The sequence below is a fragment of the Aspergillus candidus genome (assembly GCF_002847045.1).
Source record: "Aspergillus candidus strain CBS 102.13 unplaced genomic scaffold BDW47scaffold_11, whole genome shotgun sequence".
Classification (NCBI taxonomy): domain Eukaryota; kingdom Fungi; phylum Ascomycota; class Eurotiomycetes; order Eurotiales; family Aspergillaceae; genus Aspergillus; species Aspergillus candidus.
Window position 1 is genome coordinate 438,681 of NW_020194016.1, and position 23,561 is coordinate 462,241.

The 23,561-nt window shown below is 50.6% G+C and overlaps 6 protein-coding genes across 6 annotated transcripts; 3 read left to right on the forward strand and 3 right to left on the reverse strand.

The window, feature by feature from the left end:
• Positions 1–1,332: 1,332 nt before the first annotated feature.
• On the reverse strand, positions 1,333–2,688 carry BDW47DRAFT_102620 (putative malic acid transport protein). The gene is made up of 2 exons (XM_024811903.1): positions 1,680–2,688; positions 1,333–1,604 (listed from the first exon to the last, which is right to left on the reverse strand). Exons 1-2 carry the CDS (start codon positions 2,655–2,657, stop codon positions 1,380–1,382), a joined length of 1,203 nt encoding a protein of 400 aa, XP_024673894.1. The 5' UTR covers positions 2,658–2,688; the 3' UTR covers positions 1,333–1,379.
• Positions 2,689–2,830: 142 nt separating this feature from the next.
• Positions 2,831–6,259, reverse strand: BDW47DRAFT_102622 (potassium/sodium eff). Its single transcript, XM_024811904.1, has 3 exons — positions 6,178–6,259; positions 5,830–6,095; positions 2,831–5,744 (listed from the first exon to the last, which is right to left on the reverse strand). Exons 1-3 carry the CDS (start codon positions 6,184–6,186, stop codon positions 3,083–3,085), a joined length of 2,937 nt encoding a protein of 978 aa, XP_024673895.1. The 5' UTR covers positions 6,187–6,259; the 3' UTR covers positions 2,831–3,082.
• A 3,958-nt stretch (positions 6,260–10,217) lies between these two features.
• Positions 10,218–11,352, forward strand: BDW47DRAFT_102624 (uncharacterized protein). Its single transcript, XM_024811905.1, has 3 exons — positions 10,218–10,556; positions 10,633–10,683; positions 10,747–11,352. Exons 1-3 carry the CDS (start codon positions 10,445–10,447, stop codon positions 11,052–11,054), a joined length of 471 nt encoding a protein of 156 aa, XP_024673896.1. The 5' UTR covers positions 10,218–10,444; the 3' UTR covers positions 11,055–11,352.
• A 199-nt stretch (positions 11,353–11,551) lies between these two features.
• On the reverse strand, positions 11,552–11,913 carry BDW47DRAFT_124208 (uncharacterized protein; the record flags this gene model as incomplete). Its single annotated transcript, XM_024816208.1, has 2 exons — positions 11,552–11,782; positions 11,836–11,913. 2 exons carry the CDS (start codon positions 11,911–11,913, stop codon positions 11,552–11,554), a joined length of 309 nt encoding a protein of 102 aa, XP_024673897.1.
• A 7,116-nt stretch (positions 11,914–19,029) lies between these two features.
• BDW47DRAFT_116357 (dimethylallyl tryptophan synthase) lies at positions 19,030–20,389 on the forward strand (the record flags this gene model as incomplete). Its single annotated transcript, XM_024814917.1, has 2 exons — positions 19,030–20,186; positions 20,242–20,389. The coding sequence occupies 2 exons, from the start codon at positions 19,030–19,032 to the stop codon at positions 20,387–20,389; spliced, it is 1,305 nt and encodes a 434-aa protein (XP_024673898.1).
• A 1,322-nt stretch (positions 20,390–21,711) lies between these two features.
• fqzB (FAD-dependent monooxygenase fmqB) lies at positions 21,712–23,302 on the forward strand (the record flags this gene model as incomplete). Its single annotated transcript, XM_024816209.1, has 5 exons — positions 21,712–21,736; positions 21,806–21,922; positions 21,984–22,585; positions 22,649–22,999; positions 23,057–23,302. The coding sequence occupies 5 exons, from the start codon at positions 21,712–21,714 to the stop codon at positions 23,300–23,302; spliced, it is 1,341 nt and encodes a 446-aa protein (XP_024673899.1).
• Positions 23,303–23,561: the final 259 nt, after the last annotated feature.

A 23,561-nucleotide genomic window follows, 5' to 3' on the forward strand; every position in this document is an offset into this window, starting at 1 on the left:
CGCCCAGTTGGAGTTATGAGATTTCCATGAGCGAGAATTGTTCGCTATGGTTTGTATAAACACGAGCGAACTGCCCATGTTGAGTAAGTATGCTACTGCAACCCAGGAGTGCGACGTCCATCGCCTGCAGCTTAAAGGGAATGAAGAGCAGAACGAACGCGCCTTATGATCAGAGTCATATCCGTTGGGATATCAGTCATATCGAGTCCGACGAAATATCGATTGGATGATTTGATGCAGTGGCTGTCAATATATGCTGTACAGAAATGACAAGATCCCTTTGCTGAGACAGACAGAGGAAGCACCGTGAATAGATGCAAATCGTAGAAAATAGGATGACAGAAGAAGGGTGTTTCCTTGCCCTAAATCTGTCTGCGAAAGGATGTGTATACCGCTGATCTGAATGATTGGTATAATATGATCGAGCTTGGGCTCCTAGATGGCCGAAAAGGGCTTCAAGTGTGGTAAATGGCTTTTATTATAAGATCCTCAATACCATGTCTTCTGATCAACTTCGTAAGCATGCTCCGACGCAGTATTAGCAATAGTAGCACCACTATCCGCCGTCCACTCGGTAGAGCTAGTAGCGCCGCTGTCAACCATGGTAGAGTTATCATCCATAATGATAGTGGCGTCTAGCGCGGATGTAAAAGATGTCGTCTAGGCATGTTCAATAGCGGACTGTAGGTACTCTGATATGTTCATCCTCAGGTTGACGTCGCAGGCGGACCCTGGTAGCGCTTTGATTGCAGGATATGCAACTCTACGCCGACCCTTTTGGGGCCTGTCCAAATGCACCCAATGATCTAGGATATAAAGACCCGCTCGACCACGACTCAATGCAACGTTGAGCCGGTGGCTGTTGGCAATAAAATGAGAGTGGTGAGTGATAGTCAGGTCGAAGATGATAATCCTTAATTCGCATCCTTGAAAGCCGTCAATGGTGCGAGCCCTTCACGGCCTGTGTAGATGATTTCGGGAGAAACTTCATATACGTTCTGTTGAAAGGATCGTTCGTTTGTAGATTAACGTGACATAGCTTAGATATAAGCGAGATCATCATCGCTTTCTCTCATAGAATTCAACGATCTTTACCATCTCATCTTCATCACATTCGATAGCCGACGAATCCGGTAAACTATATATGGCATATAGATTTACTGTGTATATTTGAGATGTAGACAGATAGATGAGAAGGAGGTAGAAGAGGAGGGGGAGAGGTAGGGGTATAAATATTAGGAGATAAGTAATGAAGACAGCTGAACAAACAACCATGAATGAACACCATGAATGAAGCAATCATAAGACCGTATATGGCACAGGCGTCAAACAAGTGACTCTATTCTACATGCACTGTACAAACATGCTATAGTATACAATCAAGCCTCCTTATACCGGTTTGCATCCCCATTCATATCCAACGGCGTAGTCCGCCATCCATGGTCCAGACCCACCACCTTTCCAGTGATCAGTCCTTTGATGGTAAGCAGAGTGACAATAATAGTAATCACCACCATGAGGATCACCAGCACTGTAGACCACACATAGAACGCTGGGGACTCCATGAGTTTGCCCAGCTCAATGGCCGAGTTTGCATATACACCCTATATCATTAGAATTGATCATGAAGGAAGATAAAGAATAGAAATGGGAAAATAAGAAAGAGAAGGTAGACAAACCCAAGGAAAAACCACCGACCAAACAGTCATAGTAAATTTCGTCTTTTTAATCCCACCCTCCTGCGCAACAAGCGTATGCACCACACTTATCAACCCAAACAGCCACCAAAACGTGCCAAACCCCCAGGACAGCACGCCCGCAAACACGCTGAAATAGCCCACCGGTGTCGCCGCCTTACTGCTCAGGAACATGCCCCGGTCGTAGTCCGCGAACGACCCATTCAGCACCACCTCCCCCAGTGCCATCAACGCGAACCCGCCCTGTGCGAACGGTCCGCAGATGATCAGGTCCTGGTAGACTTTGTCAGGCGCCGACTTGCGCTTGAAGTGCTCGAGGAGGACGACGGCCGTGAAGGCGACTGCGAGGGGCATGCCGACGCCGATTTCGAAGAACGAGACCACGACGGCCGGGACGCAGAGTCGGTGGCTGAGGTGTTTCGATGCCGCCATGCAGATGCCGCCCGCGCCGGCGGCCGAGGTGAGCGCTGCGATTACGGGGAGGAGGATGGCGGGTGGGATGTGGGCCAGCCCCGGGGGCTGTAGCTTTAATTGGATGTAGGGGGTCGCGAGCAGGAAGATAATTGCGAGGGCCGTGCTCACCCACCAGAGAACGTAGGCGACGAGGCTGGCGGAGTGGCTGTATTGTATGGCGACCATCTCGATTATGGAGGTCAGGGTGACTGAGATGCTGGAGAGGCAGGAGGTTTCGAGAACGTTGTTGCGCACCTCGCGCCCGACATGGCGCGGGTAGAGAATGCAACGGAGGAGGTAGAGGATCAGCGCGATGCCCAGGAATGCGATGCTGTAGATCCAGACGATCTTAGCGATGATGCGCAGCCCGGGGAATTGGTAGTGCAGCTGGTGAAGCACGATGGCCAGCACGCCGGTTCCTTGCGGTACGAGGAACCACTGCGGGGAGAAGTGCCACAGCGCGCGCAATAAAGGCCCCCGAGGGGGTTCGTCTGGGGATGGTGGCATGGCCGTTTTATCATCCCTGTGGATGAATGCGTGGTTTTGTGACTGTGAGTACTGATGAGGCCGGAGAAAGTTGTATTGGTGGTGATTGTCGTGACGTCACCGAGTCTTAACCTTAATGTCGATAAGGTCGATTCAAAGTTTACTTTTAACAATGCGGAGAAATCTTCGGATTTTTACAAAGAATGGAATTGCAACTATACCTACTACTAATCCTAGATTCGCACATTCTGGGTGGGTGGACAAAAGTCCAGTTCAAATCAGCAGAACGACTCCAAAACAACAGCGCAGCTCCCTTCCACTCCTCCACCAAGCATATATATGAGTCCGATATCCAATAGTCAAGTCCAATACCGCGTCCGCCAGATCCAAGTAGCGAGTTGGTTACCCCCTGGCCCCAAATGGAGTCGGACCAGGGAAAGCATTCGTTAGGGCCGTTCCGGGGCAGTCTCCGACGAGGTCAACATTGGATGCTTGCGGGCCCTGCGACGGAAGAAGACGCGTTTCGCCCATTTCCACGTCTCAACACCCATGAAGAATAGCACGGCTTCAACGGCCACGATGCCCCATTCCCACGTGATGCCCTTGTGCTTGAAGACCACGTCGCTGAGCACGGGGATATACAGGATCGGGAAGATGGTCACCCACCCGGCCATGATGGACCAGAACAGGAATTTGTTCCGCCACACGTCGACCATCCACTGGGTGAAGTAGCGCTTCGACTTGGGTTGCATGCGGAAGAACGACCGTCGCATGTCGACCATTTCCCAGGCTAGGAAAAGTGCGAACCAGGTCAGACACACGAAGGTGGTCGCACGCGCCCGGAACACCAGCTCGCAGTCTTGGATCTGAGGCGACCAGCCTTGGTTGCAGCCGCGAGCGAGATTGCCGTCGCCGAACCCCCACATGCGGATGGCGAATGCGGTCAGACAGAGCGCCGCGGTCCAGAGCCCGTACACGAGAATATCAATGACTACTTCCCAGGTAAAGATCCCTTGCTTACTCTGCGGAGGGCGGCTCATAATGTCGGGCGCCGCGACCTCCATCCCGAGTCCCATATCGGGCATGCCCGAGGTGATCATGATGATCCAGAGGATTTCAACAGGCGCCAGGGGGAAGACCGACTGATTATCGGCATCCTTGAACGCGAGCCCGATAAGTAGGGTGCAAGCCTGCGCGATGTTCTCGGCCAGAAGGTGGAGCACAAATTTCTGAATATTATCGAAGATACGACGGCCTTCCTCCACGGCATTGAGAATCGAAGCGAAGTTGTCGTCGGTGAGGATAATATCAGACGCGTCCTTGGCCACATCCGAGCCGGCTTGCCCCATAGCGATACCCACGTCGGCGTGTTTAAGCGACGGCGAGTCGTTCACTCCATCCCCAGTCATAGCCGCGAAGCGTCCACGTCGGTGCAAGGCGTCGATCATACGGACTTTTGTCTGCGGTGCACAGCGCGCGATGACCAACGGAAGGGTGGGAAGTGCGTCAACTTCGTCGTCAGAGAGTCGGTCGAATTGAGAGGCTGTCATGACCATCGCATCAGCGACATCGGCCGCGACCGCGCTGAAGTCTGCCGGCAGGATTCCCACTTGCTGTGCGATGGCTTTGGCAGTACCAGGATGATCACCGGTGACCATGTGCACAACAACTCCGGCACGGTAACAGGCCTGGATTGAGCCGGCCGTCTCCGGGCGCGGGGGGTCGTACAAGCCGATCAGGCCCAGGAAGCACAGATCCTTCTCTACTTCCTCGCGGCTGAGGTCAGACCCTTCCAGCAGGCGCGTCTGGGCATCGTACGGCCGATGTGCCAGAGCCAACACGCGCAAGCCCAGCTTGGCGAGGTCCTCCATGTTTTGAAAGATTTGGTCGCGATGGTGGTCGGTCATGGGCACCGGGGTTGACGAATCCTGGTCCCAGATCACCGAGGTGCAGGTTTCGACGATGCGCTCAACAGCACCCTTGGTAAAGATCATGGCACGCTCTTCCTGCGGCGTAATCTTGCTGAAAATCACGGACATCTTCTTGACACTTGAATCAAAGGGGAACTCGGCCATCTGATGCCACACGGCGCCTTGTCCTTTGCTCCCCTGGCCCTTGGTCCACCGGTCGCGATTCCAGTTGAACCTGGACGCGAAGACTTCAATGGCAATTTCGGTAGGCTCGCCTCGGGCGTTCCACTCACCCTCGTCGGACTTGTAGACGTGAGAGAGATTAGCCATGGACGCGACGTCGAGGAAGTCTTCGAGCTGGCGATTGCCAGCCACCAGGCTCTCTGCATTCTCTACGGCCGGGCCTTCCTTTTCCTCATCGAATTGCATTGGTGACACCGCCGTGAAGGTGACATCTCCAACGGTAGGGTTGAACGGCTCGTTCGAGGTACCAACCGAGTACGTTCCGCGGGAGGGGATCCAAGCCTTCTTGACCACCATCTTACCCTGGGTCAAAGTGCCTGTCTTGTCTGAACAGATGTCCGTCACTGCACCGAGAGCTTCCAACGAGTCAAGCTTGCGAACGATCACATTTCGCTCGACCATGCGTTTGGTTCCCACGGCCATGGTGATAGTAAGAACCACAACAAGGCACGCCGGAATCATACTCAGGCCGGTTGCCACCGCATACAGAATCACTTCATTATTGCTGCTGAAGAGATTCGCTGCCATGCAAATGATCGCGAACAGGACGGCAACTCCGAAAAGAAGGATAGCTAACTTGGAGAGCTTCCTTTGTAGCGGGGTCCCAACGTTCACGCCGAGGAAGCGGCCGACTGCATCGGTGCCAGTCAAGGTCCAGGCTTGGACATACCACCTCTTCCGGGTTTCGCCGTTGGGGCCACGCTTGACAGCGCGACGCTTGCTGTTGCTTGCCCGCAGCGCCGCGGCGATAGAACCGATCTCGGTAAACATGCCTGTTCCAACAGCCACGCCGCGCGCGCGGCCGCGTGTGACAGTGGAAGAACTGTAGGCGATGTTGAGACGGTCGCCAGGGCCGGTGTCTTCCTTGAAAATGGAATCACATTCCTTCTGGACCGGCAGAGATTCGCCGGTCAGAAGCGCCTCGTCTGTCTCGAAATTGACTGCCTCGACCAAGCTGTAGATGGAATGTTAGTAAATAAATGGACAACAACGAGCTAAAGCAGGGGGGAACCAGCGAAGAGTGTGCCAGAAAGACGAACCGAAGATCAGCTGGGACAGTATCGCCCGTTTTCAGTTCAATCATATCACCGGGTACAATATCCGTCGAGGGAATTGAGAACGTCTGCCCCCCTCGAGACACAGTTCCCGTGGGCGACGACAACGAATGAAGCGACTCCATCGTTTTCTCAGCTGCATACTCCTGGAAGAATCCGACGACGATATTCAGGACAATAACAGCGCAGATCACGCCGCCTTCAATCCACGATTGGATTCCGAAACTGACCGCCATGGCCAGAATCAGCACCTAGACCGAAAGAATTGGATCAGATTCGTTGAGTTCTCGCAAAGTAGATGAAATCATCATGGAAGATAGTGGGTCCCTTAACTAGCATCATTGCGTTGGCCACCTGGCGGACGAGGATCTTAACCACCGACACGCCCTCTCCTTCCTCCAGCTTGTTGGGTCCATACTGCTGCAGACGATGGGCGGCTTCGTCGGGGGTAAGGCCCTCGTCGAGCCGGGTGTGGAGTTCTTCGATCACTACATCGTAGGGAAGAGTGTGAGCCGGCTTGCTGAGGGCGCTGGTGCCCGGCCCCGTGTCGGGGCCCCGAGTATGTTTGTCGACTGGCATGGAAGACGCTGAGCAGCACCTGCTTTGTCCTTGATTGCGATACGACTTTCGCTCACTCTCTGGCAAATTCAGGATGGGTAGGACAAGAACTAGGTCAAGGACCAGGGCTGGGGGCGAAGCGGGGTTTTAAGCTCAACAACCCCTGAGTACACTAAGCTTGTAAACGAGACCTTTGACCGTGGAAAACCGAGAGTAGACCGGTCTTTCGCATGCCCGTGGTGAAACCTGACGGCGATCCATCCTGTAAGGATGCCAGATCATTGTCCAAGAAACCCGCGTCCTTGGCGCCGAGCAACTGGGCTAAATACGGATCTTCCAACTCAAGTGAAGAGTCTGGAACAATGCGTGTGCAATGATGGTTGTCACCGAATTAGAAGTGCAGGCGAGCTTGGTTCTCGTAAGTTATGGGCTTATCCAATGAGAGCGGGGGTGCCAAGCGTTCCTCCAGATGCCAAGACTGGGTCCGTCGGGCAGGCGGGCGAATGAACGGATTCCCGCCAGGCCCCACTGTTGCCGTTTGTTGGTGTCGCGGGTAGATTTGTCTCTGTTCCGCCTGTTAAAACCACTGGAAAAACAGCACACGTTTTCCCACAGACTGACCAGGCAGAAACGACAGAGCATCTTACAGCAGAGCATGGCGGGATGCTCGGTCAATGGGATCCTGACCTGCCCGATAACCCGACATACGAACGCCAAAGCTTCCGTTATTCCTTGGCTGACTGGACCCAGAATTTATTTATATAGCGCCTTGGCACTGTTCCACCCGGGGAGAGTTCCCTTTGACCAATGGAAGCGGCCATGGCGCGCACAAGGGCCAGGTGCCATGCGTTCTCCATACACCCCGATCTGGTGGGCCGTCAAGGCCCACGCGTTGTTTGTCCTCGTGGCAAGTTGTACGTGGGAAGGCTTAACATCTGTATTCCCCGTTCTGTAAATGATACCCGAGCTGGCGGCTGGCCGTCTATTTTGTGTATTAGGTGTCACCTGTGGCCTGTCATATTCCGTGTATTCAATGAAGGAGTTTTGAGTTACCCGCGTCTGGCGGTGTATGCATGGCACTGCAAGTTGCGGGGTGAAGTGTACGAAATCTGCCAATACCTTCCACATTGAGATAATGCTCGGAAGATCCATGCAAGCTTTCAGAAAATTTCGTAGATGGACCAGGGTACCTGGTCTTGTTGGCAGCCAAGGTCGTGTACTGGAAGTGCAGCTGCTGTCAGTTTCTGGCAAGTCAGTGAGCTCATCTGACATTCGCTGAGGGAGAACGGATAATAAGAAATAATAGAATTCCTCACGCCAAATATACAGGAAACAGTGGGCACTGTATTCCCAATGCAGCAAAATGTTCCTTGTGCCTCAGAAAATGTCTTTTTGTATTTCCACCACCATTTGAGTAACATCAGGCCTAGAGAAAACGCATTGGACTGCTCCCGCCCATTGGCCTGTAGCCGATACAGGACTGGCCGTCTCTCGGGCGCACATACCCCCTACCACTAGCGGTTTGAGTTTAGACCCGCGGATAGGGCCTGGTATAAGGCCTATATGCTGAAAGGATATGGAGCTGGGGCCGGAATAGCCCGAATATACATATCTTAGAGTGATAATCTTTTCTGGTGAAGTAGATGAGATATGAGGGCAGAGGCCCTGTGTCACATTGTCATGCGCGCTTTCCGGGCCTTCCGCCAGGCATGGCATCAAGGAGGACGAAGGATACACATAAGACTGCCATGCCTGTTGTTCCAATCGGTAGGTCTTGGAACAGGTTTGGTAACTCATGTACGTATAGATCCAACACCATGGGCAATCACCACTGCAACTTGCTGCACTCATGTCAAAACGCAGAGTTCTGGGAAGCTTGGATATTGTGGGCGAGGAAATTGTTTCAGAAGGTCAAGTAGCAGAACAACTCGGATAGGAACGCGAATAGCACCCCATCGAGAGGCAGGACATGCAACTGATGACTGGGCGGGGCGGCCGGACACGTTGCTTGGATAATATTGCTTTGTTGAAATTATGAGTTGAAAAAAGGATGCTTCTCCACAAACAAGGATTTTAACGGTAGAAGGATCCATGAGGGGCATGCACCTGTATCCATGTTCGATGCTGCCTCCCTGGAAAAACGGCATCTGAAGTGTCTAGGCTATTCATAGTGTGAACTTGTAGAAGACAGCTTACCACGACTTTAAAAGCGACTATTTGCGCTTGGGGCGATTTAACAACAATAAACGATACGAGTTGGGCCACCACACATCCGATCGTACCTGTCACTTTCCCGCCATCGAGTGAATGGTTTATGGATCTCGTGCATTCAGCACTCAATGGGATGGAGCGTACCGGATCTTGCTCTTCAAGTCTCATTAACCTCTTCCAAAACTGTGGAACGGTTCGTCTTTTGGCAATTTTATGGACTTCCAGGTGTGAAACATGCTCGGGCGAAATTCCACGCGATCTGCAGCAACAGCCTGACGCGGCACCTGGGTGAGTTCCACGTCAAAACAGGCTCAATTAAAAGTACTACCACCCCATCTGCCTGTCTACTATGTAGTAGCATTTTGCATAGACTGGTCAGCTAATCATCGGTTGGCATCATGAGCGTCCACGCCCATTCGGCAACAACCTCCATCTTCTCAACGCTCGGCCATTGACCGCCCAAGTCTGTGGTTTTTACGGGTGAAGGACCATATATTCTGAAACCAATCCATTTCCAGCACGCATACAACGATATCGTTTGGGCAATGAACAAGGAAACAAGAGAAAATGCCGAAAGCGCAGCTCTTAGCAGCCCGAGGGAGCTCTGGCGCCGGGGCGTTCCACGATAAGCCAGCGGATTGTAGCACTCAAGTTGATCACGGTTATATCACTCGAGCTTTCGTAATTAATAAGGCTACTGGCAACCTCAAGACACCAGAATCACACCACGTAGCTCTACCGCATTTTCGGTGACAGCGTATTTAGGCAGATCGAGCGATGTTCCTATGTCGAAATCCAGTAATTGACTTCAACCACTGGAATTGTCAAAACACCACGCATTGAGTCTCATTACAAAGGAGTTATTCTGGCCGAAGTTCCCGGGGCGTACCATTAGGTTTTTCGCGTTGCAACCTCCAACTGTCTGATTAGTGTATTGGCGTACCTTGCATTGCTGCTAGGGCGTATCACAAGCATGTGAAAAGAGGACCAACAGATTGCCCAAGAACAACAGTCATCTCATGACTATGGTAAGCCTCAGAGGAGCTACTACCACAAGCTCAATCACCTCTGATACAGGCCGAGCAAGATCAAGGGTATAATTCAGACATTATGAAATGCGTAAACAGCGAATCTTGGACTGATATCTATCGTAATCAGTGACCATGTAAACACGGCCCGTCATTATTCATCTTCTTGTACTGGAAAAGCGTCGCAAGTCAATGTCATCGGTAGTTGATAACAGATGATCAACTCCTAGTGTCTTTTTATCTTTCAGACATTTAAGGTGGGTACGTCTACTCGGGGAGATACTGGATTGGATAGTCGCAATGCCCACAGAACTGGAAACACACTGATTCAATCAGAGCGTCAAAGTTTTCTGCCTATTCTCGTCAGTCTACTGAGCAGTCTGGTCACCATCAACGCAATTGACAATAGGACCTTGGTACAATAACCAGACACGAAACGGCGGTGGAAAGAGTCTTCAGTGCCTCATTAGTGGCGACTCCCCTGATGTTGCATTGCATGATGACCCCTTGCAGGACTCAAGTGGTATATGATGGCATAGGTGTCGAACTAGAAAGAAGATAAAATTGGGTCTGTAGCCGACGTCTGCACAAAGTGGAAGAGATGTGAGCATCTGGTAGGGTGAGAAATACAGCATCATCGTTCCACCTGATCAGCAAGTGGGAAAATAGTAAGGTCACTTTGTCAGGTATCAACCCATCAAACATTTCTTGAGTGCAATCTTTTCTATCCTTATATAGATTCAACATTTACCAGCAACAACTCATCCACCATTCAAATTCCCCATTTTCTTTTCCATTATACAATGAAGTTCTCTCTCGCGACCGTTGCCTTCGTCGCAGCTTCTCTCGCCGCCTCGCTCCCACCTTCCTTTACTCTCGTCGCGGAGGGCGGCAACACCCTCCTGACAGACGGTAGTAAGTGACTCTCCCTATAACATTCATGTCATAGAATCTTGAAGAGCATACTAACAGATGATGAAAACAATAACAGACCACGCACTGATTGCCCCCGATCTCGCGAATAATCTTCCCATCCTTATCCGTATGTCCTATCCCACCCCATCCAGTGACCAGAGCAACCAATATAACCATATTTCAACTGAAGTCCGCGGAATTGGCGACCAGATCATCTACATAAGCGAAGATGCACCTCCCTTTACCTGGCAGAATCTATACGTGGTGGAGGGCGACGTTGAGCCAATCGGGCTGACAAACCCCTATTCTGGTGCCATGCCGGCCAATGCGAGCATCTCTAGATTTGGGGTCAATGAACAGGGATACCTCACACATAAAGGGGATACGGAGTTTGGGACTCTGGCTGCTACGGGAGATGACAAGCCTATTTGGTGGTTGGGGTATAGCAATGGGCGGTTTGAGGGAGTGCCATTGTGGGTGAAGGAGTTCAGGATGTAGGCTGCGTCATGGACTGTGGTATATTGGCATTTGGGGGCAATTATTTCTTCGCTGTGGTGGAACATGTGTAATCTTTGGTTGTTTATGGGGTAGTGGTTCACAAGCAAGGTCTGAAGATATATATGTGGTTCACTTGCGATATTTAGGACTAAGTGGGTACTTGGTCTCGGTATCGATCATGCTCTGTCACTGAGCAAACAGAGACAACACAATACATAAACGACCAGGTCGTATTATACAATATCAGAAGGGATTTGGTTGCAAAAAAAGACAAGGAAATTGATTGTCTGGAGCTGGACTGCATAAGTAGACTAATTGTTTTGTGCCAAGGCTGAGTCATGTATCCAATATATGGAACCCCAGATGAGACGCGTCGCATCATCGCGTCGTTCTCAGGACCACCTACTTCTACTGAATACCCAGACACTGCCTGGACGGCTTTGGATGCCCTTGATTTATGAAGATCTGATCACTAACACTTTTACCATCTCATAACCTCATGACGCTGCTGTGACCTCCGTGTGGTTCTGCTTCATCGACGCGGATAAACTATCGCCGATCGAATAGTAATGATCACGAGGCACTCGCGTCGCAAGAATATCATTGACGGATGCTCGTAACGTCTCCAGCAGAGCAGTGACCTCTTTCTCGGTTAGGACGGAGGACCAGTAAGTTATATTCACGTCGATTGCGTCCTTCTGGGTGACGACGGTAACGACGATATCATACTAGACCTGAGATTAGATCCGCTGCGCAAATGAAAGTTTCCCTGGTTTCATACCTCTGTCGGCTCATATGTACTCAGTTCTTTGAAACGGATATCGTCCTCTCCCACGCCGCTAGACAGACCTTGTTCCATTGAGACACAGGTGTTGAAAAGCCTTCTTCCGTAATGATCCGACAGCCGAGTGGCTTCGGTCAGAGGGTAATGTTGATGGGATAGGCGGTTCAAGATTTCTCCTTGATTCCGTTGAAGGACATCGAGGATTGAGCTTTGACTGTCAAAGTGGAGCCGCGCACAAAGAAGGTTGAAGAACGAGCCTACTATGTCTTGTATCTCTGAGATCGGAAGATCTCTCCCGGATACAAGGGTGCCAAAGCACACATCATCCGACTTAGTGTACCGTTTGAGTACGAGACCCCAGGCGACTTCGAAGATGTTTCCGATAGTGAATTTGTTTCGGGCACAAAATTTCTTCAGGGTCATGACTCTAGTGAGAGATGTACTAGCCACGTGGAGCTGCTTTTGCTGCAAAGCGTCACCCCCCAGTTGTGGAAAGACACATGGTTGTATTCCAGCCATGATACCTTTCCAATATTGGTGACTGTCAGCTACCGACACCTTCTGTAGATACTCGACCGCTAAGCTATAGAGAGGGCCTCTGGCATCGGGAGGCTGGCCCTTGCACACTTGAGCCAGCTCACGCATGAGGATCAGCACAGATGTCGCATCGACCAGAGCCTGCCCACCCTCAAGCTTACAGAGCACTCTCCCTGTGTTGGTTTTGCAAATGGTGAATTGGAGAGGAGATTGATCATTTTGTTGATCCTGTGGTGGGGAATTGCGAAGAAGAGAAAGAGCATCTTCGTCGGCACAGGACAGGAAGTGAACGTCAGATATTGCTTCTTTGAGCACAACATGGTGTGTTTTATTTACCCTCCCGCGGGATGGAATATCGATAAGCACCGTGCGCAGTACCGGATGGCGATGGGCAAGAATCTTCCAGGCCTTCTGAAGACGATCGGCGGCGAAATAATGTTGACTGTCTGACATGGTCACCTCCCAAATGGTGTACGATCGGAATTTGAACGGATCTAGTGATTGTGTAAGTAGTAACCCGAGATGGACTGCTGTACATGGGTAAATATTCTCAATCTCGGATTCCTGTATTCCAAGGGCTCCCCTGGCCTTCGTCAGGATTTGTCCGGTCCCTGGCGATGTCAAACCAAGAAGAGAGAATTTATTAGCTTCGGCCTTCTTGGGCCTATCTTCGGGAAAGACAGACGCCTGTTCCTCCAGCCTCGAGGCGATGAGCTCTATCGTCCTTCCGCCAAAGATGTCGAGCGTGGTCAAAGACAATCCCTTCTGTTTAGACAGCATGACGACCTGCATGGTAGCAGCCGAGTCTCCACCCAAAGCAAAGAAATCATCATGAATGCCAACATCCTTGATCTCGACACCGAGAACGTGTGCAAATATTTCCCTCAACTTTGCCTGTTCTCGTTGCGACTGATCTGAGACTTTCCTGGCACATAGTACTGAGACTGGGGCGTGGTTCAAAGCAACCTCATTGGCAGCAGGCTGAGCCTTGCCATTGCTATGTGGGCGGTTTGGTGTCCCGTTTTGGATGTCAACACAGGGCACACGTGTTATTGACTCAAGTCTATCCATACAGCCTGTCACCCCAACCGGAATGATGCTGCCGACTTTCACAGAGGGTCGATCAGTAATCTGATGAAGGAGGTACTCAAAGCGATGAAGGAGCGTAAGTAACTCATCCCGTGGTAAAATGGAATCATCCGCCATCCCAGTCATCACCAGCGATGAGTCTTCAAGGTCACAAACGAGGGTTAAGACGTGTGAGTTATATTTCAACTGCTCCGCCGTGTTCCCGGGCTGTTCCTGGAAGATCCCCGGCGTCTTCGGTTTTGCTGGTGGCTGGATCACAAGTAAAGTCTGGAAGCCACACGCAGTTGCAGCGTCCTCGCTGGCGCGCTTTATCGTTCGTAATCCAACCTGCTCATAAGGGATCATCTTCGTAGAATGGTCTTGCATTATGACAAGAGTGTCTTCCACAGTCATTTGAGGATCCAGAGTTACACGAAGAGGAAGTGTAGCTATAGTCGGCCCCGTCGACTGGTGGATCTTGGAGACTGGTGCAGTGCGTCCAGTGACAGTGATGCCAAAGACAACATCATTCGTATCCGTGCACCAAGATATGAGCAATGCTAACGCCAATCGAATGACCATTGATGGTGTGTAGGCCCCTCGGGGCCACCCATTCAATCTGACATGGCAGTCTGCTGTTGTAACTGACTTTGGGACATACCCTGGTGGAGGGCACCGGGGGAATATGACAGGACGCAAGCCTTGGAGCATGTGAGCCCAGTATTGCTTGGCGCTGTTCATATCAATTGTTGATACATAGCTGATGAAAGGCGCGAATGCATGCCGACCAATGTCTAGGCCTTGGAATGCAGCCTCTGCAGCTTCTAGGATGAGTCTGTACGACCATCCATCAAATACTACATGGTGCATCATCAAGGTGAACGTCGACGGAGAACTGTCATCGATTGGAAGAGAGAGTGCAAATTGTACCAGGGGTGTCCCCAAGCCCATCATTGGCTGGGAAACCCTGTTGTCTTCTTCAACCAGCTCCCAGGGTAGCTCGACATCGTTACTGGTGACAACCTGGAGCATCTGTAGCACGGTAGTTTGGATGATCCTGGTTCGTAGGATTGGGTTTGCATCGGACACCTTGCGCCAAGCTTGTTTCAGATACGTCAAGTCTATCGCCCGTGGAACCTCAAAATTAAATCGGGCCTGGAATGAACCTGGTCTGTTCATTGTGCACACAATGCATGCCTCTTGCAGGGGTGTGCATGGGTAGATATCCTCTACCTGACTCGCACTGATCTTGCATTGATTGATGGCACATCGAAATGCTTCTGCCTTTCCCGTCTGACGAAGAAGAGAAAAAGGTAGGACCGTGGTGTCAGCGTTTTCTGGTATCGCTTCCAAGTTTGCCGCCAACTTTTTGGGTGTTTGATAGGTGAAGACATGGGCCACACTGAGCCCTATATTTTGCTCTCTAGCTCGTGCGACCAGCGCGATCGAGCTGATCGAGTCTCCTCCCAACTCGAAGAAACCGCTATCCTGCCCGATGTCTCGCACTCGCAGATCAAGAATCTCAGCAAAAAGGTTCCGTATATTTTTCTGCGTGGATGTTACCGGTGAATAGCCATTTGCCGTTGCGGTTGATGGACGATAGTTTCTCAGTTGAGCATCGGACAAACTGGCAAGTGCCAATCTGAGTACTTTTCTGGCCACCTTCCCCGTTTTTGAGACCGGCATGAATGATAGTGGGATATATGCAGCGGGTATCATATGGCTTGGAAGGACGTTCTTCAGTTGGTCTATGGCAAACCGTACTTTTTCTCGGAATTGGACCGTGGGCTGACGGAATATTTCGCAAGAAATTGAATCCTCGAAGAATTGCTGTCGGGCGGCAACGAATAAAACCAGAGACGACCTTTTGCTCTTGAAAAAAGCGATCCCAGCTGTGATGTAAGTGTCCTCGAAGCAGCGCCGTGCATGGTGCTCAATTTCTTCCAGTTCTATTCTTTGGCCATTTACTTTCACCTGACTGTCTTTCCGCCCCACGTACATGATTGACCCGTCAGATAGATACCTTGCAAGATCACCGGTCTTGTAAAACGTTCCATCTTCTCCAATACCAAAGTTGGACGCCCAGTTCGGATTCACTATGAACGAAGCAGCAGTTTGATCCGGCCTGTTCAGATATCCTCGACCGACGATAGGCCCTCCTATGAGTAGTTCTCCCGTCGCGCCAATGGGCAAGAGGCAATCGTGATTGTCTTTATCAACGATCCAGCAGGTTCCGCCAAATGAACGACCGATGTCATATGGTTTGTCAACATATGGCTGTATCGTGGAGACGACAGTGCACTCTGCGGGTCCATAAGCGCACAGTAGCCGGACATGATCTTGCCATTTAGCTATGTCACCTGCAGTCATTGACTCCCCGCCAAGAATCAGTGTCTTTATTCCCGGTACGTCTTGGGGCTGCAAAAGCCTTGCCACGGAAGGTGTTAACTCTGCCCAATTGACCCGCAATCGAGCAACGGCTTCTCTGAGGCAGTTGACTCTTTCCAATTCGGATGGTATACACACGCAGCCCCCCAACATAAGAGGAGTCAGGCTTTCGTGTACACTGACATCGAATGCGTACGATGCAAATTGCAGAACACGAGAACGATGGTTAAGGTTATGCGGTTTTCCGCCAGCAATGGCGTTTGTGCAAAATGATCCATGTTCGATTAGGACCCCTTTGGGCTTTCCAGTCGACCCAGATGTGTAGGCGACATATGCTATATCGCGGGAAGCCACCGGTGGCGATTGCCGTGATTTTTCCCACGTGAGGACCGAATCATCGATGACTATTGCACGGCTTACTCGACACTTTCCTGCCATGTCAGGAGAGCAAAGTATGGCACTCGCTTGAACGTCGTCGCATATATCCTGTAGGCGTTCACTGGGATATGATGGATCCAACACCACAAATGCTGCACCAGCCTTTAGCACAGCAAGCATTGCAACCACGGCCCACTTCGACTTTTCGAACAAAATGGGCACAATTGAATCTCGTTTTGCAATATGTTCCATTAATTCGGCTTGCACTTTAGAGGAATTTACTCCTAATTCGTGGTACGAAAACGACCCGTCCCAGGCACATATGGCCGGCGCACCAGGTTGCATCATACATTGCAAGCGGAATAGAGTGTGGACACAACAGTCAAGCGATTCGCTGGGTGATTGGCTATTCCACTCGTTGAGTTGGTCTCGGTGGTGGGCGTTCAAAATATGCGAATCCGTGACTGGTCGCAAAGGTTGACTTACGAGGCAGTCTAGCACGGAGTCGAGAGCATATATCACGTTCCAAGCTTGATGATTGTCCAGTACCGATGTACGGTACTGCATGGAAATTCCGCATCCTTCGGGGTTATCGTTGACCAGGACCGTGATATCACTAAGCTACAAACAGGTCTCGTTGGCTGATTGTACATGAAAATTTATCTGGGAGGGGTCTCACCATTGGAGTGCAAACGTTTTCGCGAATTTTCGGTCCGGCCACTGCCACTGCTCTCCCCGCAAAGTACACGCAGGTGTTGAAAATATTACTGTAAGTGTTGTCAGTTGGCAGCCACTCTCGAATTTTCTGCAGTTCGGTAGCGCTGTTGATTGGCGCCCTATCGTCTATCGTTGCCTGCCATTGCTCTAAGGACTGGTCGGTCCCTGCATTGCGAAGAACTCCGAAGCTGACCGTCTGAGAGTCTGTATATTTGGAGAGGATTATTGACCAAGCCACTTCAATGACGCGGATAGTCGAGGATATGTCGTCTAAGGAGACATCTCCTATACCCTCAACGATTGGCAACATGACAGTCTCGACTCCTGGATCAATATCCCAGTTGCAAACAAGGCTAGGGAATTTGCAGTGACCACTGAGCTCGTGTGAATTCTCCATGACTCGAAATTTCGACGATGAACTCCAAAAAAGTTGTTATGTAGGTATATACATACGGTTTTGATGAAATTGTTGGACTCAGTCAATATAAAAACAAACGTTCTACGATGTGCTGAGTGATTTTAAACTTGCTGGGTGGTCTGCTGACATTATTAAATACGTCTAGAGCCACTATCGGTTACACCTTTGCCATGATACTCCTACACACTGAGTCCCTCTGATTGTGCATTGACCCTAGTAGTAGAGTATGAGGTGATCCCCCTGGAGGAAGATAGTACTGGTCCCTGTGTCTAGTCTGTGACTAGGCTCTAGGCGATGTTGAGAAACAGCTTGGATCCATGTACATGTGCAAGAACCGGACTACCCAGACCATCATGGTGCATATATTTTTACTGTCATCGGCGGCCCCAGTTTACTAACTTGGCTTGTCTCCGAGTCTCACCATTTAGTCGGCAAAATGAAGTCTTCCAATACGGGACCTGACCGGAGATTCTTGATCATGCGGCCTCCGCTCTCTTTCCTAGCAGGGTGACTTGTGCCACATGAAGAAACCTCTGTGACTTTGCACTCCGCGTCTGCGGTCTTTGTCATGATCTACTACTTCGCAGCCACATGGATAAGTGCTCCCCTTCGTACCAAAGTTCACCATCAGCAAGCGTTCATCCCCATGTCATATTCGTACGTTAAGCCTCAGTCATACGGAGGTTGACTGTACTCATAATTATTCCGTTGGAAGAGCGTGTTCTTTCATACTCAGCGTTCCATTGCATCATGGTGGTATCTTACGCCATTTACTCCTTTCTGTCTCACCCATAGTGACATAGAAATGCCTCGGGGTTGACAAATGAAGTCCCAAAAAACACAGCAGTGTTACTACCAAGGCCTCGCCAATACCAGTCGCTTGTTCAAGACATGCCGCGGGTCCTGAACAGAGCCATCTGCCATGTGAACAATGGTCCTGGTAGGCGAATCAGAGATCAGCACCTGGGTGCGTTGCAGGGCTGTCTGTGCGCCACCTTAAGGCTGAAGTCATTGTTACCATGCTGATGAGATGGTGACCCGAATACCAGTTCTGAGTATCCAAGTACACGTAGAATAATCATCGCGTATCCGATGACATGTTGTGCATGAGGCTTATTATGGGGGGCACACTTTGTCTTTCAGCGAGTCATAGACTCGCTAGCTGACATGCTGTCGCAACACTCCCACCAAACGGAGAATCTCTACGCCTTAACCTAGTAATATAACCAAGCTCGAATTCAGACACACTATGGCCGCGATTATCCACCACCAGTCTATTTTAACCTGCCCCCTCTCGCGCCCTGTCTGTCTTGCACCCGCTGTGCGCCCGAGGTGTTCTCTATGTAGCTTTCACTTTGTCGCCCCTATAGCATAGTCTCCTAACGGGTATCGGGACGCACCTTGGACTTCTAGTTACAAGAGACAGATTGGGTAAGTACGTTACGTCCTGTATGGTCGACTTCGATACCTCATCAATGGCCGCGTGATTGAGACACTGGCTAGTATAGCGGTGTAATCTATCCCAGGGTCTGAAGGAATGGTTCTGGTCGATGCAGAAATTCCCCGACAGAGAACCATATAACTAATAACCTTAGCCAGAACCTATCAAAACTAGCTCCGCTGTACGATCGTCCTGGTGAAATACACCGTACGCTACAATATCCATGAAACTGCCGACATCAGCCATGGATCCCTACCAAGTGCTCACGGAGACATTGGTATTCAACAACCAGGATGAAGAACGCTGGTGGCAGAGTACAGCGCCCATACTTGCCAAAATGATGAAGGATGCTCGTTATGATGTGCACCTGCAATACAAATACCTATGTCTACACCGCACATGTGTGATCCCATCGCTGGGACCATACCCCCGAACCAACGAGCTACGCTGGAAATGCACGTTGACTCGATATGGCCTGCCTTTCGAACTTTCTTTCAACTATCCCCAAGGACTGGTCCGGACAGTCTGGGAGCCAATAGGTCCGATGACCGGGACCATGAATGATCCGTTCAACACGCAAAGAATACATAAAACTGTCGAAACTCTGTCTCGGCTCATTCACGGAGTAGATTTGAAATGGTTTCAGCACTTTGTGCGCGAACTGGTAACCACTGATGAAGAAGACCTGTCGATTTTGAAAAAGCACGGCGACGTTGGTGTGTTCAAAACCCAGAACATGTTGGCGTTCGACTACGACAAAAAGGACGGAAATGCACGCGCCAAAGTATATCTATACCCCCAACTTAAGTCGCTCGCGACTGGCGTCTCCACCAAAAAGCTTATGCTGGACTCGATTCGCAACGCTGACGTAGAAGGCAACCTCAGCGGCCAGCTGTCGATCCTGGAAGAATATATTGCCTCGCGGACTGCTGACACCAACGACCATGAGGCCGATGATGGACCTTCATTGTTTCCCTGTTTCTTATCGTGTGATTTGGTGGAGCCACGTGCTTCAAGGGTGAAGGTCTACCTCGCCGAGAACGATGTCTCATTTCACCGTATCGAAGATCTCTGGACCCTTGGCGGGCGACGGACAGATTTGCGCACAATAGCCGGTCTACGATACCTAAAGGACCTTTGGGACGCTCTCCCACTGGAAGAGGGACTGCGTACCCCGTCAAACATAATCTACGATCTCGGCAAATGTGCACCGATGGAGACCCTTTCTCTGATCATCAACTTTAACCTGCACCCTAGCGACCCGTTGCCGCAGCCCCAGATATACTTCTTTGTTGGCGGGCACAATGACCTGGTGGTTGCGGACGCCTTGACGTCGTTCTTCGAACGAGTCGGCTGGAAGGAGATAGCTGAATCATACAAGCCGAATATCAGCGCCTACCAGTGAGTTACAGCGGTCGCCGTGGAAGCACTTCGTGGTTTGCTAACGCATATGAAGCTGTGGACTTGATCTTAGCCAGAGTACCCAGTTGCAATCGTGGGTATCTTATTCGTTCAAAGACAGTGCTCCCTACGTCAGTGTGTATACTCAATTGTTCGAGCCTATCTACGGCGTTAAGAGCGACAAAACTGGACATGGGATTTGAACGACGAGCGGCTTTTAATCAATTCTACAAATGTTCTTGTTCTCCCTGTTCGGCTGTTTTTTCCCTCGTCCCTACTTTCCTTGGCTTATCTCGTTCTGGTACCCCCCTGTATGAGCTCCCCATCGAAGTATCAACTCTCCGGCTCAACTGTACATTTCAACATTACATCAATTGGCTTTCTTGCTCCATTAGTAATATTGGTTCGGATTATTTATCTCTAGTATGAAAGGCGATATCACTTCAGTATAAGATACGTTGTTTATAGAATATCCCACTCGAGATGAGGCATCTAGACACCAACATGCCGTATCACATAGTGGGACCCCAAATGAGACCTGCCACCCACCTCGTAGAATATGAATTCCACGCTCGCATCGGCACCAGGACCTAAATTTTGCGGATTACGGCCCTGCGACGAGACTTCAAAGCCCAACGATCATTTGTGTGCAAAGTTGCATAAGCCTCACGGCATCTCCAGCCCCGGATCCTCTATCGGCGTCAACGGAAGCGATGCACCGACAAGTGCAAGTCGTACCATTGACACCCAGCGCAGGTCTAGAGGGGCTGGGCAAGACGGTGTGGATAATGAGTGATACTGGATACGGACACAGCTAGGACAATCCAGTCTGCGGGCTAGGGACCTGTTACACTGTGATGCTAAGGAATTGACATCCCGCGCCTGGATGGCAATACAACAGTCAAGTAGGTAGTCAGTTGATGGTGGATTTCGTGAACGTACGAACTGCCGGACGGCAAGGTCTATTGCCTGATACCTCGTAATGTATACCATAGTATAGTGTACTATAGTGCTATACTACTAGTATAGCACTTTGCTGTCATCTTCGAATGGGACATTGCTTCACTTGCAGTGAGTGTCGCACCGTCTGGCAAACCAATGCGCATCCCCGCGACATGAGTAACACACGTTGAGAAACGATCAAGATGGCCCGTAAGTCAGGCTTCTTGTTATTTACTGACTGCTTAGTAGTATTTCAGTGTCAAAAAAGCGCTGCAATGATGCTGTGTGACTTTGCGCACGGAGTTTCGACACATCCGAATTACAGTAGGCCCCAGACAAAAAATAGGAAAAAAAAGAAACAAAAAGTCCAGTCACTGTTGCACCGTGTAGAAGATCAGCTGTTACGCAGACGGGGACAGCGTGTGTAAGAGCGCATAATATTGCGTATTGTGCGTTGATAGGGAGGAGAGAGTCTGGATCCAGAAGACAAAACCCCGGTCATAGGTTTATTATTGGGTAGCGAGTTGGGTCGGAGTAGAGCCTCTCTAGGAATCGGAAATTCGCAATACGCCATCTCTCGACCATGGACCAGGAAAAGCCCGCGAATGGTGAGCGGCGATATCACCATGATCGTATTCATCATCGCAATCCATGCTCAAGACGAGCTGAGACAACAGGAATCAAGGTGATTGTTGTCGGGCTCGGACTCGGCGGGCTGACTGCCGCCATTGAATGCTACCGAAATGGCCACGATGTTGTTGCGCTAGAGAAGAATGACGAGGTCCGAGGAGTGGGTGAGTCCAACCTGTCCGCTTGTATGGGATATACGACAGCGGGGCGATCTGACACTGCCAGGTGGCGATTGCATTTCGATCACGTCCAATGGGGCGCGAGTAGTTTCTCAGTGGGGAGACGGGGCTGTTCACGAGGAACTTGTCGATCGGATGTGCCGCGCAACCAAGGTACAGGCTTTCAACAATCGAGACGAGCTCCTCAATGAAAATGACCTGTGGGGGTATCAAAAAGGCACCGGATATACAACTAATCGAGGGGAGCTGGTGACTATACTATTCAAACACCTCCAGACCCTCGACGTCGATATCCGCTTGAACAGTTGCGTAACGGAGTGCTGGGAGACTGACGAGGAGGCTGGGGTCGTCATTGATGAACATCTCCGACTCAGCGCGGACTGCGTGATCTGCAGCGATGGGATCCATAGCATGGGGAGAGCCGTGATCAGCCGGGAGGAGCCTCGGGTACGAGCAAGTGGGTTTTCTGGCTTCAGCTCACGTATCGACGCGGACGAAGTAGCCAAAGATCCGCAGGCAAATTGGTTCTTGAAGAACATGGACCACAGTGGAGGTGACAAAGCGCAAACCTGGTTTGGCGACGGTGTCCAGTTCATGATGATGACCTTGCGAGGTGGTTTGGACATCGTTTGGGTTTTTAGCTACAAGGTGGGCTATAACACAATCATTAGAATTGTATGCACTCGCGCGAGGCTAATACTAAATCCACAGGACTCCGTTACAACCTACGATTTCTCTCCAGCGACGGGAGTGAGCGTCGACAACGTCGTGGAGCTTATCAAGGACTGGCCGGTCCGCGCAAAGCTGGAACCTATCCTGCGCAAAACCCCGGCGAACGCGATCTATCACCGTCAGCATGTCTTCACCTCCCCTCTCAAGACCTGGGTGTCGCCGCGCCGACGGATGTTCTTGATGGGTGATGCCGCCCATGTCGTGTGTTCCGTGGTTGGGCAGGGAGGCAATCAGGCCATTGAAGATGGAGCAGTGGCTGCAATCGCCCTGAAACTAGCTGGAAAAGGCAACGAACCGCTAGCGCTTCGAGTGACTGAGAAGATCAGGCATGTTTATGTCCCATTCAGACCACGTAGGGAGATTCACTAATGCTAGCCTAGATACCAGCGTGCGGTCACTATCCAGCTTGGCTGTCTCGCACCGCTCGAGGTCGTATCGAACTTCAAGGATAAAGACCCGAGGTTGCTGTCTCCGCCGCGCCAAAGTTGGATCTTTGAGCACGACTGCCAGAAGTACGTGTACCAGGAGTTTACGAAAATCGCACAGGCCGTGCAAGATGGAACGGAATATATCCCACGGAATCTGCCCGATGGGGGGACATATCGTCTTGACTATGACTATTGCGGTCGCTAAGGTGATAAACTCACCCATAATTCTACAAAGTGGTGCGTAGACATGCTGTTGTGCAAATATATTTGGTGGTAATCATATATAAAGTGGACAGTTCTGCCTGATGTCATCTGAAACTAGACCGAAGCAATGATTAGTTTGAATTCGTCTTGACTGGCTGTGTATCAAATTATCAATCTGTACTGTTCCCACAGAATACACACCCCCCGAGATACTCAAAGCATTAGAGATGATGTCAAATGTGCACGAGCAACTTGATAGC

Bases quoted from the DNA above. Each gene is read 5' to 3' on its own strand.
- BDW47DRAFT_102622 (XM_024811904.1), bottom strand. The intron at 5,745-5,829 runs GTTCGTCTTTCT...TTCCATCTACAG, and splicing joins ACTGTCCCAGCTGATCTTCG to CTTGGTCGAGGCAGTCAATT.
- BDW47DRAFT_102624 (XM_024811905.1), top strand. From the start codon at position 10,445: ATGAAGTTCTCTCTCGCGACCGTTGCCTTCGTCGCAGCTTCTCTCGCC. The intron at 10,557-10,632 runs GTAAGTGACTCT...AAACAATAACAG, and splicing joins CACCCTCCTGACAGACGGTA to ACCACGCACTGATTGCCCCC. The intron at 10,684-10,746 runs GTATGTCCTATC...TTTCAACTGAAG, and splicing joins TAATCTTCCCATCCTTATCC to TCCGCGGAATTGGCGACCAG.
- BDW47DRAFT_102620 (XM_024811903.1), bottom strand. From the start codon at position 2,657: ATGCCACCATCCCCAGACGAACCCCCTCGGGGGCCTTTATTGCGCGCG. The intron at 1,605-1,679 runs GTTTGTCTACCT...CTAATGATATAG, and splicing joins GGTCGGTGGTTTTTCCTTGG to GGTGTATATGCAAACTCGGC.